The sequence below is a fragment of the Motacilla alba genome, chromosome 2 (assembly GCF_015832195.1).
Source record: "Motacilla alba alba isolate MOTALB_02 chromosome 2, Motacilla_alba_V1.0_pri, whole genome shotgun sequence".
Lineage (NCBI taxonomy): Eukaryota > Metazoa > Chordata > Aves > Passeriformes > Motacillidae > Motacilla > Motacilla alba.
The window spans coordinates 47,583,718-47,605,463 of NC_052017.1; the positions used below are offsets into that span (position 1 = coordinate 47,583,718).

Consider the following 21,746-nt stretch of genomic DNA (forward strand, 5'->3'; position numbering starts at 1 on the left):
TAAATTCAGTGAGAAAAACACATCTAGGATAGGAGATCAAAGGTTCCATTAACCTATGAACTTCATCTAGGTGCACAACCCATGACTTTACTTTAATATCTTCTTCAATCTGCAATATGAAATTCAACCTATTCTCAGTGCCTGCTTCCTCCTGCAGTTCAGTATTTGGCAAAAAGGGAATTAATACAAAAACTGCAAAGCAGAACAAGCCATATGCACTGGTGACAGAAAATCCTTGGGGTGGGCAGTATTTTGTTACACCAGACATGAATAGTTGTATTTGGCAGATGTCAGGCAAAGATTTTGAAAGCCTCTCCTAAATAAGCACCTTTCTTCCTGAGTGTATGGCTTGGATGCTCTGCGTAGTGAGTTAACTGAGATGCCATGTTTTCATACATGGGTCGTTTGCCAAGGAAGTTACTCCCTTTGGTGCATCCCCAAACAATTCTGGTTGCTGCCATGAGAAGCTGCATCTCCTGTAAATCTAAAATGCATTTTATAGTGTAGAAAGGAGTTAAAACACTCCATCTGGAATAATTTCGCCCACTCCTCTCAGACCTACCTGTAAATCCTGCAAAGTTGACACAAAAACTATTATTCAATCCTGCCCTCCCTGGAAATGTTTCTGCTCTCCTTGGGTAGCTCCAGCTACATCTCCCGAACGTTCCACCAGACTTTCCTTAAAAAAGCTGTTTGCTTTTGATTCTAATACAGATGAGGCGATTGTTCATGTGAAGGCCCATGGTAATGGACTGAATTGCTTGGCGTGACTTTGACAGTGATGTGGCTTTGTGCTCTTTGCAATGTGCTGGGTTTTCTTTTTGTTGGGTTTGAAAATGAGATTTAAGAAGTTTTGTTTCAAGAAGCAGGTTTGAATCAAGGATTTGAAAGGGAAAATAACCCAAGCAATCCGTTAACCAAAGTAATACCATTACCTGTTTTTCATGTATCTGTGACAAGAATGTTTTGATTGATGGCTTATTGCAATCTTAACTTCAAAATATGCTTTGCAAGAAAGATTTCCTGCATTTTTTATGCAAAGGCAGTCAGTTAAGCTGTATCAGATTGCTTAAAGCTCTGAAAATATATTTAGATTACTAGAAGAAGAAAAAAAAAACCAAAACTATTTGAGCTACATCATGAGTATTTTTCATTTTGTGAAAGAAACTTGGCACTATGGAGTCAGGTTTCCATAAAATACCAAAAGGAGAAAAACCACCAAAACCAGAAAAAAAAAGCATAACTCAGGATATACTTATGATTTTGGGGGTTGTTAGTTTTGTGAGGGTTCAGGAACGCACACAGCCATGTGATGAGCTGGCATTTGTTACATGGCATGAGAGTGCCCACTAGACTGCTGCCCCACTTAACATATAAGGTAAGCCTGTGGTGATTTAGAGACATTTCTCACATGTAAATGTCAGAGTCCAGGTTCTTTTGGATGTTCCACAGAGGGAGCTTCTCATATTCAATATCAAATTTACTTGATATATTGGGCATTACATGTGAAGAGTGATACAGCAGTATGCTAAAATCACAAGCCAAGGACACTAGCAAGGGCAAGATACAAAGGAATCACAATACAAATAAAATTTCCATTAGCAGTTCCTATATTCTCCACAATTTCCATGCCCTCTCATTGCCAGGAGTAATATGTGGGCTAAGGCCAGCTGAAGCCAGTTGCCCACTGCAGATTTCATTTGCTGGGCTGGCTGGCTCAGGAAGACATGATTCTCCAGTAGTTATCCCATTCCCAGGACTGTCATCAAAGAGGGGGAGCAGAAGGAAGCAAATGCATTTTGGAACTATGTGGTTTTCCACTATTGAGAGCTCCCACTCTTGTGAAGCTGGCACATCACAGGTAAGAAATTCACCATCTGCACTTGGCAGCCATGAAATAAATGAAGTTACACAGCCCCTGTGTAATATTTCACTTGAGGCCAGCAGATGCCCATCTGAGAGGACTTTTTTTTGCACTCATCAAAGTGCTGCCCTTCATGAGTATTTCTCAGTGTAAGGCAGGGTTTGGGACCTCAGCAATCCAAGAGGATTAATGCTTCTGCTTGTACCAGCTGCTTTCAAATGGAACAGAAATCTTCAGAGTGCAAAAATGAAGCTTGCTTTCCTTTTTGGTTTGGATGCTAGATGCCTCTTGGACTTAGAAAAATGTTTTCCCTGTTGGGACACAGCCTTGAAAGTAGCAGATCTCCCAAGCCCTACTCATTAAATTGGAGACAATGAATATTACGTGTGCATGGTTATTTACTATCTGCCAGAACATTCCCGTTTCTATTCTCTGACTCCTTGATTAAAAGGGAAGGGATTTGCCTTATTTCTGCAAGGCCCTTGGAATGTTGCAAGACTAACTCCTGCATTAACAGATGATTTTAAGTGCTTTGCATGTACACTCATATTGCAGGTACTGTCAGACAACGCTCATGCTTAAAACAAAGGAATGCAGGTAACCTAGTTTGATTTCCAGAGGCAAACGAAGTCAAAGCATTCACATTTCAACTAAATTAAGCTCCATCTTCTTCTGCAATCACTTAACCCAGTATATTTTCTTCAGCAGAAGTGTATTCTGTTAGCATATTGGTTAATAGGGAAACTCAGAGTTTAAATGGAGATTTTATTTTAGGGATTTTCATTGGGGTTAGACACAGCAAAAATTATTTTTTTTTATACTTTGATCAACAGAAGGAAAATAGCTGATTTACTGACATGTTAGCAGTTTAGTAGGGTACTAAATCCCCTCTTTCTTTATCAAGATTCCAGCTTTAGCTTCTACTAAGTAAAACAAAAGGTAACATGAATGGTGTCTATCTATAAAAACAGTCTTTAATAACTACTTGCTCAACATCTTTCAAAAACTTTATACAGGTCGGGCAGGTTAGCAAGCTGCAAAATGTTGCCATCTTCTGCAAAGTGTTTAGGAGGCAAAAGATGAGTCCTAAAAGCTTTGTAAAGCACATGTTCCACAGTCCATTTCCATGTTGTTGAACCAGATTCAGATTCTTCATTCTGAAATACAGGAAAACAAGGACAAACAAACTGAGGTTCTGTTTAAGTAGAGGAGAGCATGCCTTTACTATGTACAGCTACAGCAATTGTAAAATTCTGCTGGTATTAGAAAAGTTCATTCTATACAGTCAGTTCTAAGCTCTGTAAAGTCACTTGCAGAATGGGTGAGCTTAACTGATCGATTAGGCAGATATTTAGACACAATCAGGTCACACTTGCAATTTATAAGCATCCTTATTCTTCTATAGAAATACAGCATAAAAAATACATTCCCAACTCAGAGGCCAAGGAGGATTGTAATAATATTAAGTACACAGCAATGCCCAAAGTTAAACGGTTCCCTCAATATCTATAATATTTCAGAAAATTTAAGTCACATTCTTTCAGAATCTTGCTGCACTGCTACTTGATTTAGTACACTGAAAGAGCTGGGATTAGAAATCTACATCTGAAAGAGCAGAAGTTTTCTGTATGTTGTTAGTTATCTCTTCACAGAACTAGTTACAGTATTCTAGTACCTGAGAGTTTGTTGGGTTGGATTCCTCTATTATATACTGCTTTCTGATGGAGTAGAACATGGATAGTTCTTTACTCAGGCTTTCAAAACACTCCTTTTCTTCATCCCAGTTTACCTGTTACAATAAAAAAAAAAGTAATTTTTTAGAATCTGGGTAGCAGTCAGAGACTTAATATAGAAAATTATATAATACAGAGATTCTTAATATGAAAAATTTATATTAATGTGTTGGCCATTTCTGCCCTGGTAAGGTAATGGTATAGAATGAAAAAAGAGGGTAGGAATGCAGGCTTTTAAATCAAAATAGAGGCTCAGTCAGTCAGAAGTTATGAATACAAAGACAAAGTATAGCTAATCAGTACCTAATCAGAACAGCATCTGGAACATGTAACAGTACATTTAAACTGCACCAGATCCTGAAAAGGCAGGCTGGAATTGCATAAAGTAAAAAAAGTAATTGTGCATTAACAAAATCTTTGAGAGAATATACCTCTGTGGCCAAGCGCAGGATAAACATGGGCAGTCCTTCCAATGGTGGGACATAGTTGTCTATCAGAAGTGGTAACCCAGTAAGATTTCCTTCCTGCAAGGCAATACTGCTGGTTCAGTTAAAAAAAAACAAAAGAAGTTCTTTTTTGCAGTAAATGCACCAAAACTCTTATGTACTTTAAGACTGATTCTTAATGAACTCAGTGAGCCTTACAAGTTTTTAAAGCCCTGTCAGCCAGGCAGACGCTGCATGAAGAGAATTATTGGTGGTGTTTAATTTCACAAGGCATGAATTAAACCACTCAGCTCAGGAGTGGCTGAATTCAGCCTTCTCCTCTAGCTCCAGGTTACACAGGTACCACTTCCCAGGCAAATATCCAAATGAAGTGCCTGGGCTTGATGAAGCGGTTCACTTTTGTATCAAGAAAGGGATGCCTTAAGCCACACAAAAAAAGACACATTGAGAGCACAGTGGTGCTGCAGCCTTGTCTGACTTGAGATGCACAACTTGTTGGTTAAGAGATGTGCATTCTAGTTATAGAAGCAAAGACTGAATCATGGATTGCCCACAGAGGCTGTGGAGCCTTTCTCAGTGGAGATACTCAAGAACCATCTGGACACAATCCCATGCCATGTGCTACAGGCTGACCCTGCCTGAGCAAGGACTCACTGTGGTCCCTGCCAACCCAACCCATTCTGTGACTTGGTAACTAATTAAATAGAAACTTTGTGTACCACCCTTCTTTAAAGGCAGCATAAATCCTGAGTATTTTAAATGAAAGTGTTATGCCACCTAAAATCTAACTGGAACTAGTTCTGAGTGATGGTAAGCACTGCAAGCAAACTACTGCAGTCATCTGTCATCAAAATGTAAAATTATGGAACCATTTAGGTTGGAAAAGACCTTTAAGATCTAATCCAACCATAAACCTAACACTGCCAAGTCCACCATTCATTTGCTATCAGAAGTAATAGCTGCAGTCACCTCATCAATTTCAAGAGAGAAATAATCTTTCAGCATTTCAGTCTTCTTTTTCAAAAACTCCACAATGTACTCAGCAAGCCCTTCTTTTGGGCCATCTTCTTCTGTCCAGCCACTTTCGGGATCCTCTAAAGCAAGCATCGAAAGCTCATATAAAGGAGCTGGCTCCTAAAAATGATGAAGGCAAAACTTTGGTTAATGATCAGCACACTCTATTAGAAAGCTATAACTCCTTCCTTCACATACTAATTAATTGTAATACACTATTTCTGGCCTGCAGAACTAGCAGTTCTGTTTATCATAACCAGGCTAAAAAGATATGAATTTCTTTCTTCTTTCTCTGCAGTCCATAATCCCACCAAGCACTGTGATATTTTACAGGACAAACACTGGCAATCAACACTGTATTTCTGCTGATTGTATATTCAAATTAATTATTTGTCCCAATGTAATGAGCAACAGCAAAACTTGGTGAATAACTGACACTAATAACAAGCAGGCAGGATGACAATTTAAACAGTAGTAGCAACAGAATTACTAAGTTTTCTACGTTCTGTTCTTACTGAGAAACAAAACAACAATCCTGTAGTGGACAAAAGCCAAGCTTACTGTGCAACCAAAACTATGCATTTGTCTGAAAGGACAGACATATTGTAAACACATTTTAAAAAATTTTCGATAGGATATAATGTAAAATTATACTTACAGACAACCTTAAGACTCCAAAGTTTGCAAAGTCATAAATAAGTATCTGGTAGAAGAGTTCTTGGCTAAATTGGAGGACAAAAATTAATTATATGGACAGGATCGCCATATCTCCACATTACCATAATTATGAGGGGAAAGTAAGGATCATCCTGGAAACATCAGATATCCATATCTAGTCCTATTAATAAAGATCTTACTTTAACTGAAGAGTTTAGGGGTTCACCTGCATTATCTAGACATTTACAATTAAATTTATTCCTTGGTTTCTGACATCATCAGCCACACTGGTGCAGAAAGGTTACATACTCAAGTATACAACTGCTATCAATTTATTCCCTGATGATTTATATTTCAGCTTTTTTACTGCACTGTAAGAAATGCAAAGGAACTTAATAGAAAATTAATAGCATGTCTATCTAAGTCTATTCTCTGACTTGTTACAAAAATTCATGTAGCTGGGCCTGTAAGGCTGCACAGGCAGAAGTATAAATTTCGTGTTACAATCATGTCCTGCAGATACTCTTAACCCAACTGGATACAATGTTTTCCAGGACTTTTCTGAAGCCTCTGCTTTATACAACGTGCTGTAGATGATCCTGCAGTGAATCATGATGATGATCATAGATCATTTAGATCATCATGAAGCAAGAAAGTCTTCGCCTTCCCACTGTCCGTGAGCACACGATACAGTAGTTGGCATATTAATGACACTGATTCCCTGCAACTTTTCCCAAGTGTGCCAAACTTGTTTCCACTGTTCTGAATGGACTGCTTAATCTTTAGCCTCATGACTTTTCAAACAGGCAACAAAAGAATAACGTTATTTTCCCTATCATTTCCTTCCTTCTTCTAATTAGCTTCACAATTGGTACTTATTTCAGCTGCCCACATGTCTAACAACTCCTTTACCTGAGTTTTGTTGTATTGAGAAGGTACAGTTTTGTCTGGTACTGGGCCAGAGCCCACTGAGGACTGACACAACCAACAAATGAGTGCTCATGTAGCATCTCCTGAAGTTCTGAAACAACAGAGAGGTGAGGAAGAAACAAAATAATGTAATTTCATAGTTGCAACCCTGCCCTCATTTATTTAGTTGAGTGGTTTGTGTCTTTTTAGCATAAAAATCTCAGATTACTGTTCAGTCACTCTTACACCCCTGCTTCTTCTTATATCCTTCTATGACCAATTATTCACAAGTTTTGAAATATTAATAATTTTTATGCATAGTCATACTATTAAAGTGTGAGGGAGAAGAGAGTTTTTTAACATTTAAGCTACAAATGCAAATTAAAAAAATAAAATTAAAGTTCCTGTGCTTGAATAGCCTTCCAAAATTAATTTCCAGCCACAGGAGATTGGTGAGGAGCACATACATACTTCAAAAACTGCAGGTGCAAACCAGCTTTGCAACACAATCTAGGTATTATCAAACTAAATTCTAGAGGTGTGATAGAATAGGTCCATAATATTTTTTTTCATAATTTCTTTTTATTTCTCTTATAAAATAACTTTTAAAAAAATATATGTATGAGTGAGAAGACTGGGAAAGGTATAAGAAGTCAGATTTCATAAAAGAGTTCATTTTAGACATTCCACAAAAAAAAATTCACTAGTTGCCATCCTTGGGAGAAGCTTTATTACAGATGTTTGGCACTGCAGTCAGAGCATGTACAAGGCACTACAGCTAATTTAACTAATTCCACTGCTATGTTTTCTAAAGGAATGTAACAGACTGAGATAAGATTTCTCTCTTTCCAAAGTCTCTTTTAGGTATTTCTTACAGATGTGAAGATGAGACACAACCTCATTCAGCTTCACAAGTTTGATCGTGAATGTTGAGACATTTTTGGGTGTTCTAAGGTTCCAGGACAAATCTTTGATTTCAGTATTTAAACAGTAACAGTCAGATATGGAATTACTGGGTCAGAATTACGTCTTCTGCATAATGTTTACTGAAGAACAAGTAAAAGTTCATGCTTTCTAAACTTTAATATTCTTATCAATTTATGAAAAGTTACTTATTACAGATGTCTGTGTGGAGCATCCCCATTTCTCACAACCAGAAAAATCAAAATAAATCCAACAAAACCCCCAGGATGTGAGATTCCTAACATTTAGACATATGAATAATAAGGGTATGAGTCAGTGTAAGTTGCCTTCAGAGGCAACTGAGTTAAGAGAGAAACACCCTAGAAAGATTTACAAACCTTTTACCATTGTCTAAAACAACTCTTAACAAAAAAGAGAGTATTTCATAAGTCTCACCTTTTCATATAAGTGGGACAGATACAAATAAAAATGAAAAGCAAAAGCTTTTGTTAAAAACTTGCTTAGCAGCACAGTTAGCTCACTGGGCCTCTTTTTAAATACTTTTTTCCACTTCAGTCATATTTAGTGGTAGAATAACAGTAATTTCGAGAAACAAGTCATGCTTACTTGCATGTGCCTGGTTACTAATTTCCTCCTGGAGAGTCAACACGCTGGTCAAGTTGATAATTCTTCTTCTAGGGGTGCAGGCAGCAGTCATGTCCTTTCTGGTATCATCTTTTTCCAATTCTACGTCCATGTCTTCCCGTGGTCTCTTCCTACAATACCAAAACCAAAGAAGTTATGTTAAATTCTCCTATCACTTAGGCCAAACACAGCCACAGATGAGATGCTCAATTCACATGCTGTATGTTAACACAGGAAATGCAGACAGTTTCCCAGAAAGAGTTTTATTTTGCTTCTGAGGAATAATTTGTTAGGAAAGGGTAGTTCAGAATTTTAAGAGAATTTGTGACACTAATACCAATCACATTAGGCAACTGTTGCTTAAGCACCAAGCAAATTTGGCTTTAAAGGACACATCAAAAATTTTCTTTTCCATACCCATTTTTCTGTAATACTGGTAAGAGGGAATCAGATTCTCTCAGAACACTTTGGCCTATTGTAACAGCTCCTGCAGGAGCTGTAAAAAATTTATAGCACTTTAGCCTTTACTGGGGTAATGCCTGTCAAATTCAGTGATATAGTTTCTATCCCTCACAAAAGGGAGGCTTCCAGAAAGAGACAGACCAGTATGATCTCCCTAAACTAATGCCATTATTTACACTGCTTCCTGCCTTTCAGTATGCATAGAAAAGCTATTCCAGTCACAAAATTTATCACACGTTACGTAATTTACAGTTCACAGATTAGGTTTAATTTCTCAATAAAACATCATGAAAAGTTATTCTTGATAATTTTTCCCTTCTGGAAAAGCAGAAGCCCAAAGAGATCAGAAAAATCTATAGTTTCAGGGCTATGCCATGAAATAAATAGGTAGCCTTGCACCAGTTCAGGAAAGGTGGGACTTACCGAGAAGGCACAGTCTCAGGAGACAACTGTCCACTTTCACTCGGCCCCCCAGGCTTCACTGTACCCTCCTGAACATCAACCATTTCAACCAGGTCACTGACTTCTTCCATTTCAGCATCCTGGGGCCTGTCTGCACCCTCTGGAGGTCCTGCATTAACCTCTGTTGTCCCTTCAGTGGTGCCTGCACTCAGGGGGTTGTTCACTGGCTGAAGAAAAGCATCCAATTTCTGCTCTCGGGAATCAGTGCGGACCATCTGATGCGCATAAACTTTATCACTGCTTCCCTTGGTAACCACTGAAGAGTTTGCTGCTGATTTTACAACCTCATTGGAAGAGCAGTCAGCCCCTGGAAGCAATGTCTTCATTCAGACACGAGGAAGCAAAGAGAAGAGATTAAACAAAAAGAAAAGAAGAATCAGAAAGATTAGTCACAGTTCTCACAGTATCTTACTGCTCAGAGGCAAATTTGAAACCCCCAGCAACACAGTGTCAACTGCTTAAAAGACCACCAGGTTTGCACTTGCTATCCACGTAGAGTGAATGTTGTCATCTTGGCAGTTAAAATCAATAGTTACCACTCCTTTGTCTCAAAAGAAAAAATCTTTAAGGTAAAAAAAATCACAGGGAAATTACTTTGTATAAAAATTGTAACAATTCTTATGCTATGCTTTACATAAAGAGAGAGTAGAGTATCTCCCTGACTTTTTTTTTGCTAAGATTAAATCCCAAATGTTATCAAATACACAGAACAGTTTCCTCAATCACATCTTCTTCACATAAACCAGGACAGAATAAAAAAAAACAATTTACCACATGTGAAGGCTAACATAAAATTAAGACAACTAATCAGGTACTTGACAGAAATGCACTTCAAATGTTTTCATACTTTTTTTTTCTCTTTTGCCCTACTGTTAACATTGGTATATTAAAGTAACTTGCAACAGAGCAAAGATCTAAAGGTACCAGTACAACACTGATAAGTGCCATATCTGCACAGATTTTACTATTGAACAAAGTAAATTACCCCTGATCATTAAAATAATACAGAACTGCCATCACTCCACAGATGTTCTCACCTGAGTGAAGTACATCCTCGAGGAATTAGAGCCCAATAACTTGCTTTCTACATGTTGTTGCACACGCTCCAGAATACTGTCTTCATGAAGAAAATGGACCTCATGTTTTGTAGGATGCACGTTCACATCTACATTCTGCGGGGCTATTTCCAGGCTGGAAAACATTTAATAAAAGGTTAATCCAAAATATCCCATGGATGGCAGAGAAATCAAAAATTGGTTCAAATTTGACAAAATTTGTCAGGCTTGGGGATGTTTTTCCATACAAAGAAGTCAAAGAACCTGGTGAAGTTATATTACAGTCAGACTTGTTTAGAGAATTAAAACAAAATCCAAAAACACTCACAATCAATGAGCTTACATGGGTAAGCTTAAACCAACCTCTCCATTGTACAACTACAAAAACCCACTTTTAAAAATATCTTTTACTTGCAGTGTCTCATGAATTAATACGAAAGGACTTCAGCTGAAATTACAGATACTCACTACTTCTAAAAAAAAGGCCTGTCTTCTTCAGATTTCCTTAATGTTATTTAATTATCTCCTGCCTGGCGATTAATTACCTCAGTGCAATGCTTAACACTATCACGAGGAACAGAAATGTCCTTCTAAACCTACTCACCCTAGTTCTATCCCACAAGACAGTATTAAAAGGCTACTTCTTCCTACTACTTTACCTTAAGTATAGGAATGGGTGTGTGCTTTTTGGCAAATAAGCAGCATACACAGTTTCTATGGCTTTGCGCATAGCGGCTGACTCTACCAACCGATCTGAAACACAGAACACAGCGCTGTTTCCAGAGAGCTACCACACACTGCACAGTGCCCAGCTCCTCCTTCAGACAAACATCTTCACGCTTTGTGTCTTCAAAGAGAATCTGTTATACCCATTTTCCCCCAAGACTTATTTATTCTTCATATAAAACTGGGAATAGACAGTATTTTTCTCAGCATGTTTTACACTTTTAGAGGTATTTTTTCCCACAAATACTGAAATAACCAGGCTACCTTTCATTACTTCATACAGTCAACCCATGCCAGTGTTGCTACAGAAGAGAGAACAATCTGTGTAGGCTGGCAGGACACAGCCATAACCCCAATACACCAAAGTTTCTTTAGGTCCAGTCTCAGCTGTTTTCCACTAAATACAGTGCCAAGTGTGATGCACATTACAAATCAAAACACACTTTACGATTTACAATTAACTGTAGTATTTATTCTTAAAAATTTTTTTAAGAATGATTATGCACTTTGTAGGTCTTCAGAAAGTTTTGTTCTTCTATTATGCAAGCAACATATGACTGTACAAAATGCTGCCTTTTTTTTTAAACTTACGGTTTATGAAGAGTAAAAATATACATTTCTTCACAGAGTAGTTTGCATTCGTGATGTAACCTTTCATTTTAAAGGCCAGATTTGCATCTTCACAGCCCACTTCTATGAGTTCCCTATTAAGTTTGACAGAAACACGAACAAAAAATTAATTCTTCTGTTGATGTAAATTTTGAACAGTGCTCACAAGCAATGACATTCTGTTTTGCCAGTTGGCAGGGTCAGCACAGAAGACACAGGCACCAACTTTAAGGGATGAGTATAATTAACTACAGCTCAAAACAGCAAAGAATTACAAAAGCATAATATAAGTAATGCACCTAATCATTACTACAGAAGATTGCCTACAGTGATTATGAAGATACATCACCAGTTGTCCCAACACTTTACCATCATCCAGATACACACATCAGCTGAGGAACCCTGGTCACAGCAAAGGACTGGAGAACCCCTCCTGGTAACTGGGAAATCCTACAGAGTGTGTCTTCACCACACATAGGTGAAGACTCCACCTTTGCTGGGAAAGGGTCCAGCTTTTATATTGTTGACTAAAAAAGCACACATAATTCTAATGCAGAACCATCTGGTTTCATTCTCCTCTTGGGTCTCTTGGGTTCCACCCAAAGCCTGGCTGGGGCTCAAGGAAGAACCAAGGGAGTTGGCTTTGACCATATATCTCCAAACAAGGTCAGATGTCTGATTTCATGGCCTTGTCCATCCTCTAAATATGGAAAGATAAATATGTTCTTATCACACTACATATTTTGCTAATGATCATGTGTATTTTGCTAATGAGCAGATACAAATATCATATAACATATGGCTGGAAGGTTCATCTAAAGGTCAGCTTTGGCTTAGGGCCTATTACTCAAGTCTCACTACTTCATATACTGATACATCTTCTATCACAGTTAATGAAAACAGAATTATTTGAGAGTTCAAACACTGACTGCTGGGACACAGTAATTATTTAATCTAAACTGCATAATTTCCTCTTTTTAAGTGTAAACTGGCAATGTTGGGTAGTTGGAATCTGTAAAACTACCTCCATTATCTTTTTAATACTGTAACATATCACAGTATCCAAAGCATTATAATACATTGATAATCCATTGATAATTCTAATATGCATTTCATTGTTTAAGTCATTGACAGTGATTGACAAGAACACTTCAAAACTGTCTGCAGCCAAGGAAGAACAAACACTTTTTTTTTTTTGACTAGTTTGTCCACTATTATCAGTCTAATATGTCTTGGTGGACTGTTAAGAAGTCATTAAAATTTAAAAACTTCTCTCTTGCTCATGCACATAGATCCTAATGTTAACTATCTTCATAACAGTTTTAATAACTTTCATAGTTCATTAGTCAAGGAAAATCCACTTCAGTACTTTGTGAGCACAGCTCTCTAGGAGGGTGTTATGCCAACTTCTAAAGTTAACACAGAACAGACTTAAGGGCTACTTATTTCCAATTCAACTTCAAGATATATACCAAGTGCCATTTTTATTTGTGTTCAGTTTTTAACACCATATTGAACTGGGTAAATTATTGTTTAAAAAGAAATTATCAAAACATTTACTTTGAAATCAACAATTTATCCTGAACCATACAAAGGAAAAACTTGCCAAAGGAGCTACGAGTAGAAATAAACAAATGCACAGCAAAGAAATACATGTAATACTGCAAACCTCGTAACTTCACAGCCTCTCTATTTTGCTGTGCTTCCTAAAGTATTTTCATGAATTAGAAGTTACATCATTAAATGTGAAGCTTGACTTCAGTCAGTAACAGAACAGAATCAAAGTGACACCCAGCTATTCATGGGACAAATACATACAATGGATTCTTTACAGCTGAAAGTCTCATAAAGAGAATTTTCCCTAAAATGGCAGATACATCTTCAAAAGATGATATTTTGGTTTTTTAATTTTCCTACCTGATTTACACAGCTTCAACTAATGCAGCTTTTGTCAAAATAAGAAACCATAATATTTCAGAAAAAAACAATATGAGTAGCTTCAAAAATTATCAGGTAGCAGACGGGAAGAAGAGGTAAGGTTTCATGGTAAAGGAAGAGGTCAGGAACTTGTAGAGAACACAGGTTCAGCTTGCTGTTTTTACATGAGCACACAGAAAGTTACAAGCAGATGGTTTCTTTTCAGTGCATAAAAGGAATGCATTAAAGGAAACTTTGTAACTTTTGAATTCCCTTTGGTACACAAAAAAAAAGTCATACATCCTGAAAAGAAGGAAAAGCTCTCTAATTGCAGCACTCCCTCTTCTCTGAAATTACCCATGAAGGAAGAAAGAAAAGTTATCATAGCCCATGGTCTTCAAAGAGAAAAGGGAGGGTGATTCACAGGAAAGCTTCATATCAAAAGGAAACTTGACATCACTGTACCTGCTAACAGCATTTCCAAAGATGGCCCTGATGTTGTCCACTGTTGAGGCACTGGATAAGGTTCTAACATCTGACACAGTGTCACCTTGCTAAAGAGAACAGAAATGAGTATCAATCAAGTCACCTTTCTGGAGGAAGTTTTAGAAATACTTTAAATTAAACAATAACATTTCTAAAAAAACACAGGGAACGACATAACATCTAACATCATTATATTGTCCTGTATAATTTACTTATTTATGTTCAAAAAAGCAATGGATGGCAAATGGCACATGTTTACAAGATCAGCTAGAGCACATCAGACCCACTGAGGCTAGTAACTCCACCCTGGAAAGTGAGGAACACTTTATTTACTGAACTCAGTTCAGTAAACAATTATCAAGAATGGCACAAAACAAAGATAATCTACCCCAGCCTCTTCCACACAGCACTTAAGCAGGCTCTCCAGAGAAGCTGAAACAACACATAAAGCTAAACCAAATACACCACTGACTGGCTTTCAGGGCAGCCAGGACAAGGATGAGAGATGCAGAATTTTGACTCCATGTTTCAGAAGGTTGGTTTATTATATTATGATATATATTATATTAAAAATGCTAAACTAGAACTATATTAAAAGAACAGAGAGAAAGGAATCAGCAGAAGGCGAGACAGGAGTAGAAAGGAATGAATAACAAAGTCTTGTGACTCCCAGAGAGTCTGATTTAGCTGTATCCTTAATTGGTTATTAAGTAAAAACACCTAACATGGACTAATTAACAATGTATTTATTACATTCCACACTAACAGATAATCATTATTTACATTTTATTCTTGAAGCCTCTCAGCTTCTCAGAAGAAGAAAATCCTAATAAAAGGATTTTCATAAAATATCATAACTACAACTGACCACACAGAATCCTCTAAACTCCTGACAAATATATTTTTGTCTTGTTTACTTCTAACTGATGTACTTTCTATCCAAACTGCACCAACATACCCTTCAACATTTCAGTATAAGGGAAGGCTCTCTGTGCTGATCCTGTTGCAAAAGACATAGTGCAAATTTTCTGGCATTTTCAGATATACACATTATGTATATATATACAGGCACGTACAGACACACACTGAAGTTACAAAAACTTTATCTACACACCTTTTTAACTGAAAAGCTGATGCCCGAGTTATGGATGGCATACCTGAAAAACAGATAAATGTTAAGTCTGCAGTATGTGGAAGAAAAAGTAATTGTTTTCCTTGATTGGTGAAAAGCAGCTAGTAATGGGGGCAAGCAATTTCACTTCCTGTTAGACAGTAATGCAATTTGAGCCAAGCTGAGCTTTTGCAGACTAAACAGCTTAAAAAAAAAATTAAAAAGTATCCTATTTAGAACTCAACTGTAACCATAGGAAATTCAAGGATCAGCTTCTACAGACCTGTTTTTTCAGTTTCACTGTACAGGTTTAACTAAAAAACCCATCAAAACATCCTCAGTATAACAGAATCAAGCCTCAACTACTATGGAAAAGCATCTGAATAATGGCTGGCCCACCCTTCTAACTTCCCCTACCCAGACAGTTCACCTATCTGTGATGCCACGGCTGAGATCTGATACACTACAGCTATGTAATCTTGGCTCAAAATTCTAGGGAAATTACTGCACTGTGAGAAAAAACACACCATAGAAGCTTGCAAGACGAGAAATGTGAAAATGCAGACTAAGATTAGACTGCTGTGACTGTGGACTCAAAAATTCAAGAGGGAAAAAACCCCCAAAATTAAGTAACAGAAAAATCCTAATGAAAAAGAACAACCAATGAGCTGGAGGGCTGTAACTCAGCAAGAGTTCACATCATCCTGTTCAACAGAGCAGCAGGATCTGACATTCCACCTCCTGGCTGAAGTCCACCTGACCCAGTAGAGACTCTTGAATAGTTCATTTAGGGAATAGGCTAAACCTTGGTATACAGCCTTGCTTCTCTTGGCGACCTTTTGTGTCTTATGAAAGCGTAAAGCAGTTCTTTTGCTTAAATTGTGCAGATCCTGTTTGCAAGACCTCTGCACACTTTGGAAGACTACAGCAGTGGCAAGTGAGCAACCAAGGGGCCCAGGAAGGGAACATCCAATGATATTACTCCTTTTTGGGGATGTGAAGTTGCCATTCAGCTTTTCCGTATTCAGCCAAATCTCAACGCTCCTGAGCAGTTTTTACATGAATTCTATTCAGCCCAGGTACATTTAAAGTTCACTCATTCAAGTCCATCTCCATTTCTTTGCTGGAATTCTTACAAATAATTAATGGCTATAGACAGAATACACTACTTCCAGAAATTTGGATTTTTCACATCAAATTGGATGGGCTGTTATCTGACACTGCACACTACCACACAGTTCAAAAAAACTGTAACAAAATCACCACCAGCAACAACAAAATGACATCAAACACACAGTTGCCAGTCCCTTAGAAGAACTCCAGTACTCCCCATGGCAATATATAAAATTGGGAGCCTCCTATTTTAGTTTACCTGCTAACAACTTCTAGTATTTTTGCATATTCTTCATTTGGATTCTTTAAAGCCTTCCTTCTTGTATTTACATTATAAAAAAGATCTTCAACCTACAGAGAAAAAGTTCACAATTAAAACCAATTTTTAAAATTCGCTCTAACTATAGAATTTATCTAAATCACCTTGTTAATTTTTTTAATAAAAAATAAAAATATAACTTTACTGAGAATACTTTGGTTTATCAGTTTAGTCCTTAACTCCCTAGGTTCACCTAACAAACTGCAACCTCAGAGATGATACTGTTATGTACCCTACAATGTAACAGGTGCAAGTGGAACAGAAAAGGAACAAGACAGAATGGGCACAAAAACCTACCGTGATCTGAGTTCCTTGGTTTCCAGCACAGGGCTTCGGAGGGGCTTTGATTTTTCCATCACTGTAAGTAGCTCTAGGAAGAAAATAAAAGGTTGCCAGACATCCAGATTTACAGGAGAGCAGACATGGACAGATGAAAACAAAGGATGAAAACAAAAGAAATCCCGTCATTGTCACACTCCTCCCAGCAAAGAATTTGGGACACTGAGAATTAGCATCCTCCACATTTCTGCTAGAGTAAAACTATCTTCATTGATTGTAAGAGCCAGAGGGGAATTGGGGGAAAGGGAATAATAGCAGAGGAAAGGAGGCAGATCATGGCATATGCATTTTGAAATTGTATTACTGGGACTTTTCCTCTAAAGGAAGGATTACTGCATTTTCTTCTTTCTTTAATAGCTAGACACGGCCTAATAACAATTCTCCCACTAGACTTTACACTTCAATTATGCTAACAAGAAATTGACTTTAGTCTAAGATCTGTTTCCTTTGACACTAACAGGATTTTGAGCATAAGAGATTTGTGACCCACGTAGGTCTTTCAGCTAAGAAAGTTATAGAGATGCATAAATTCAAAGGATAGACTTTTTCTTTCCCTCTAACATACCCTCTATGTTTAATGCAAGAAAGACCATAGTCACACAATCTTTTGAAAAACCAAGATTTGGAACATCTCTTTTTTCCACTCCCTTTTCTTAAAAGTAGTTAATACATTAATGAAAAAGCTTATAATTTAGATTAGGTTTTCAAAAGAATATCCAAAACTCTTTTTGGATAGGACAAAGCACCTATCATATCATAAAGATATGACAACAAACTAAGCTGTAAGTTCCTGTGCTGAGACTTGTGAAATTTGCTAGACATTGATGCCCATAATCTATATGCAACTTTTTACTCTGAAATGGAGAAAAAGCCAAATATTGAACCTACATTAGCTACTGAAATAGAAGTTCTTTCAAGATTTCCTGGCTCCCCATCCCACCTCCACCAATTTTAAAACATATTATTAAGCTAAAGCTTACCTTTACAATTTGAAAAAATACATTTTCTCACATTCCAAGTCTTTTTGATACCTGCCCTTACCATACCCTCCTCCATAACAGGAGCTCTGCAATTGATACATCTGTTTGTTATTGCATGCAGCAGAAGTCACCTGGATAATAGGCAGCATACCTGAATGCACACTTTGCATCAGCTGTTTTAGTTGTTACTGTAACATGGGCAACATGACTGATGCTAGCCAAGGCCTAGGAAAAGAGAAAGGAAAATCTTTGTAAACCTTGCTCTGGATAATGCTGAGGCATGCCCACACTTTAAACACATCACTAAATTTCAATATACCTCTAGCAAGTAATAAATAAAAATCCTTACAAGGAAATTGCAGGTCAGTAAAGCTTAAACAAATTTTAGTACCTATAATACTAAACTTCCAGTAATTTTATCCAGGAGATTGTTCTGGCTTCCCTAATATTTTGTTATCTCTGATGATGCAAGTGGTTAACCATGTAGCATAACTAAAAGAAAATTGCAAAATTATTACAGTTGTGCCTTTTTCTTTTTCGTGTTAACTAGAAAGCAGCTGGAAGATTTTAGCTGCTACTCTCTCACTCCTGCCCAAGTTCTTCTCTTGACTGTAAGTAATATTACAATGTTAGGTGACAATGGTTTTCTGGAAAGCTCAAAGGACAGGTCTACACAGATGAAACCAGCCTCAGGATCAGAATCCACTGGCTGTGGAGATGATTATGTTGAAAGTGTGTGAGGAGAGGACACAAGCAGTCTACTCTCTGGAGCATGTGAGCATCTATGTACCCGAGCACAGGACAGACACTCATATATCTTGTTCATCCAGAGGGAAAAGCTAAATTCATCCTTGACTGTTCTTCCAGAGTTTAGCTACAGTCTATGAGAGTATGAATAACCAGTATATCTGAGGGGTCAGAGATACTAACCTTGTCTAACAGCAAACACAAAGGAAGAGCACTGTACATTTTGCACATTTAATTTTAAATGTGGAATTCAGACAAATGTCTGACATCGAAGATTCACCCCCCACTCAAATCTTCCACTGTCTTTTATCTGTACGTTCATGAACCAGCATTTGAGAAGATAGGCTTTGTTTCAATTAAGAAAAAAAAATCTTATTCCAGAAAGCAAAAAGAATATATACCTCCCTATAGGTATCCACCTAATCTTGAAAGACACTGAAATGTATTTTGAACTATATTCACATGGCAGACTCTCTCAGAAAACAGAAGCTTCTGTAAAGAGTACTGGGAATGTGATACTATGTACAATCCACTACAACAGAATAACAACAAGGAATGGTTTCAAAACCTTGATGAAGAACTTACCTCACCCCTAAAACCATATGTAGCAATACTAGCCAAGTCTTCAAATTTTTGCAGTTTACTCGTAGTAAATCTCTCACATACAATGTCGAGATCTTCTTTCTATGTGAAAAGGACAAGCAACAGTCACTTTCCAAGATTTTTCAAGATCAGAAACACTTATAAATTGAAATAATTTTTAAAAGGTAGTATCAACAGCATACACCTGCCAACTTTGTTTACTTACTCTGATACCACAGCCGTTATCTTGAACCTGGATGAACTTCAGACCACCTTCTTTAACTACTACCTGGATACTCGTAGATTTAGCATCCAAACTGCAGAAACCAAGAAACCAAGAAAGCAATTTCAATCCCAGAGTTCTGTTTAATATCTTCATCCATGACCTGGATGAGGGGATTGAGTGTAGCCTTATTCAGTTTGCGGATGACACCAAGCTGGGCAGAAGCACTGATCTGCTGGAGGGTAGGAAGGCTCTGCAGAGGGATGTGGACAGGCCAGATTGATGAGCCGAGGCCAATGGTATGAGGGTAAACAAGATGAAGTGCCAGGTCCTGCCCTGGGGTGACAACAACCTCACGAAGTGCTACAGGCTGAGGGAAGAGTGTCTGGAAAGCTGCCATATGGAAAAGGACCTGGGGGTGCTGCTCTAACAGCTGTCTGAACATGAGCCAGGGTGTGCCCAGGTGGCCAAAAAGGCCAATGACATCCTGGCCTGTATCAACATTAGTGTGGCCAGCAGCGATTGTGCCCCTATACTCAGCACTGGTGAGGCCACACCTCGAATCCAGTGCTCAGTTTTGGGCTCCTCTCTGCAAGAGAGACTTTGAGGGGCTGGAGTGTGTCCAGAGAAGGATGATGGAGCTGGGGAAGGGTCTGGAGTACAAGGCTGATAAGAAGAAGCTGAGGGAGCTGGGGGTGTTTAGCCTGGAGAAAAGGAGGCTCAGGGGTGACCTTATTGCTCTCACCTCCCTGAAAGGGAGGGTGTACCAAGGTGGGGGTTGGCCTCTGCTCCAAAGGAACAAGTGATGGGTAAAGAGGACATGGCCTCGACTTGTGCCAGGAGAGGTTTTGACTGGATATTAGGATACATATCTTCACAGAAAGGATAAAAAAGGCTGCCCAAGGAAGTGTTTGAGTCGCTGACCCTGGAGGTATTTAAAATACCTGAAGATGTGGTGCTTAGGGACATGGCTTAGCGGCAGATTTGGAGTGGTGGGTTAATGGTTGGACTTGGCGATCTTGGAGGTCTTTTCCAACCTAAATGATTCTACGAATCATTAACCTAGCACCGAAAGCAAACAACTCATAACTTTCTCAAACAACAACAAAACAAGCCGGAACACAAACGCAGACAGAAACGCGGCATTCCAAGCGGAGCTGCCTCCCGTACGAGCACACGCAGGCACCGCCCCTCCTCGGCACCCGGGCTCCCGCTCGGCCCTCGCTGCACGCCGGGGCCGGGACGCGGGGCCGGGACGCGGGGCCGGGACGCGGGGCAGGGATGCGGGGCAGGGACGCGGTGTCAGCCCCGGCAGAGCCCCCCCGCCCCAGGCAGCGCGGCCGGGCTGCGGGAGGGGCGGTCCCCGCGTTACCAGTTCTCGATCATCTCCTTGATGGCGTTGGCCGGCCTCTGGATGACCTCGCCGGCGGCGATGCGGTTCACCACGGCTTCATCCAGCCGCCGGATGACGCCGGCCATGGGCGCCGCCGGGCAGGGAGCCGCGCTCGCGCCGCGGCCGCGCGGGAAGCGGGGCGCGCGCACGCCGCCGGGGAGGGGCGCGCCCCCTGGCGGCGGGAGGCCGCGCTGCGGAGGCGCTGAGGGAGGGGGGGCCGGGCCGGAGCCGCAAGGGGCCCCGGTGTGTCCGAGCCCGGCGTCCCGGGACACAGCCGGCTGTGCCTGAGCCAGCAGGGCCCTTGCGGCCTAGAAACCCAGTGATATCCTGGGGTACATTGCCCAGGCCGAGGGAGGAGACCTCTGCTCCTCTACTCAGCCCTGGTGAGGCCACATCGGGAGTGCTGTGTCCAGATCTGGGCTCCCGGGTACAAGGGACACATGGAGCTCCTGAAGCAGGTCCAACAGAGGGCAACAAGGTTGACTGGGTGACTGGAGCATCTATCTCTCTTATGAGGACAGGCTGAAGAAGCAGAGCTTGTTCAGCCTTGAGATGAAATGACTGAGATTGGACCTCATTAATATGTATAAATACCTAAAGGATGGGTGCCAAGGAGATGGAGCCAGGTCCCTCTTGGTGGGGCCAAGCAATAGGATGAGAAAGGCAATGGGCAGAAGCTGATGCACAGGAAGTGATGCACACCTGAATACGCGGAAGAACTTCTTCACTGTGTGTGACCAAGCACTGGAACAGATTGCCTGAAGAGGTTGTGGAAGTCTCGCTCACTGGAGATATTCAAGAACTGTCTGGATGCAATCCTGTGCCATGTGGTCCAGGGTGACCGTGCCTGAGCAGGGAGGTGGTGCAGTCCCTTCCAACCTAACCCACTATGTGGTTCTGTGAACTGCATGTGGCATCCATCGAGGCTGATCTCTGTGCCTATGTCAGCAGGACTGCACTGACTGTGTTACATGTCTCTGATCAGAGGATGCTTTCCAGGGTGTCCCTGTATCCATTGTGATATATGTCTCTGCAATCGCAGTACATGTTG

General features: G+C 39.6%; 1 protein-coding gene across 2 annotated transcripts; it reads right to left on the reverse strand.

The window, feature by feature from the left end:
* Positions 1–1,592: 1,592 nt before the first annotated feature.
* MLH1 (mutL homolog 1) lies at positions 1,593–20,851 on the reverse strand. Of its 2 annotated transcripts, XM_038127426.1 has the most exons (19): positions 20,675–20,851; positions 19,306–19,396; positions 19,083–19,181; positions 17,902–17,975; positions 16,729–16,801; positions 16,372–16,463; positions 15,003–15,045; positions 13,868–13,956; positions 11,468–11,580; positions 10,810–10,903; positions 10,133–10,286; positions 9,057–9,415; positions 8,154–8,302; positions 6,627–6,735; positions 5,716–5,779; positions 5,013–5,177; positions 4,029–4,121; positions 3,540–3,653; positions 1,593–3,021 (listed from the first exon to the last, which is right to left on the reverse strand). In XM_038127426.1, the coding sequence occupies exons 1-19, from the start codon at positions 20,779–20,781 to the stop codon at positions 2,854–2,856; spliced, it is 2,250 nt and encodes a 749-aa protein (XP_037983354.1). In that variant the 5' UTR covers positions 20,782–20,851; the 3' UTR covers positions 1,593–2,853. The 2 variants fall into 2 exon arrangements, with proteins under 2 accessions (XP_037983354.1, XP_037983355.1); XM_038127427.1 differs by lacking the exons at positions 10,810–10,903; positions 15,003–15,045; positions 16,372–16,463; ... (3 more) ...; positions 19,306–19,396; positions 20,675–20,851.
* Positions 20,852–21,746: the final 895 nt, after the last annotated feature.

What these genes read in the sequence shown, in the direction of transcription:
- MLH1 (XM_038127426.1), bottom strand. Translation starts at nt 20,781, where the DNA reads ATGGCCGGCGTCATCCGGCGGCTGGATGAAGCCGTGGTGAACCGCATC. An exon ending in TCAGCTTTTCAGTTAAAAAG is followed by an intron (nt 13,957 to 15,002) that starts GTGTGTAGATAA and finishes TGTTCTCTTTAG; the next exon opens with CAAGGTGACACTGTGTCAGA. An exon ending in TTTGGAAATGCTGTTAGCAG is followed by an intron (nt 11,581 to 13,867) that starts GTACAGTGATGT and finishes CAAACTTAATAG; the next exon opens with GGAACTCATAGAAGTGGGCT.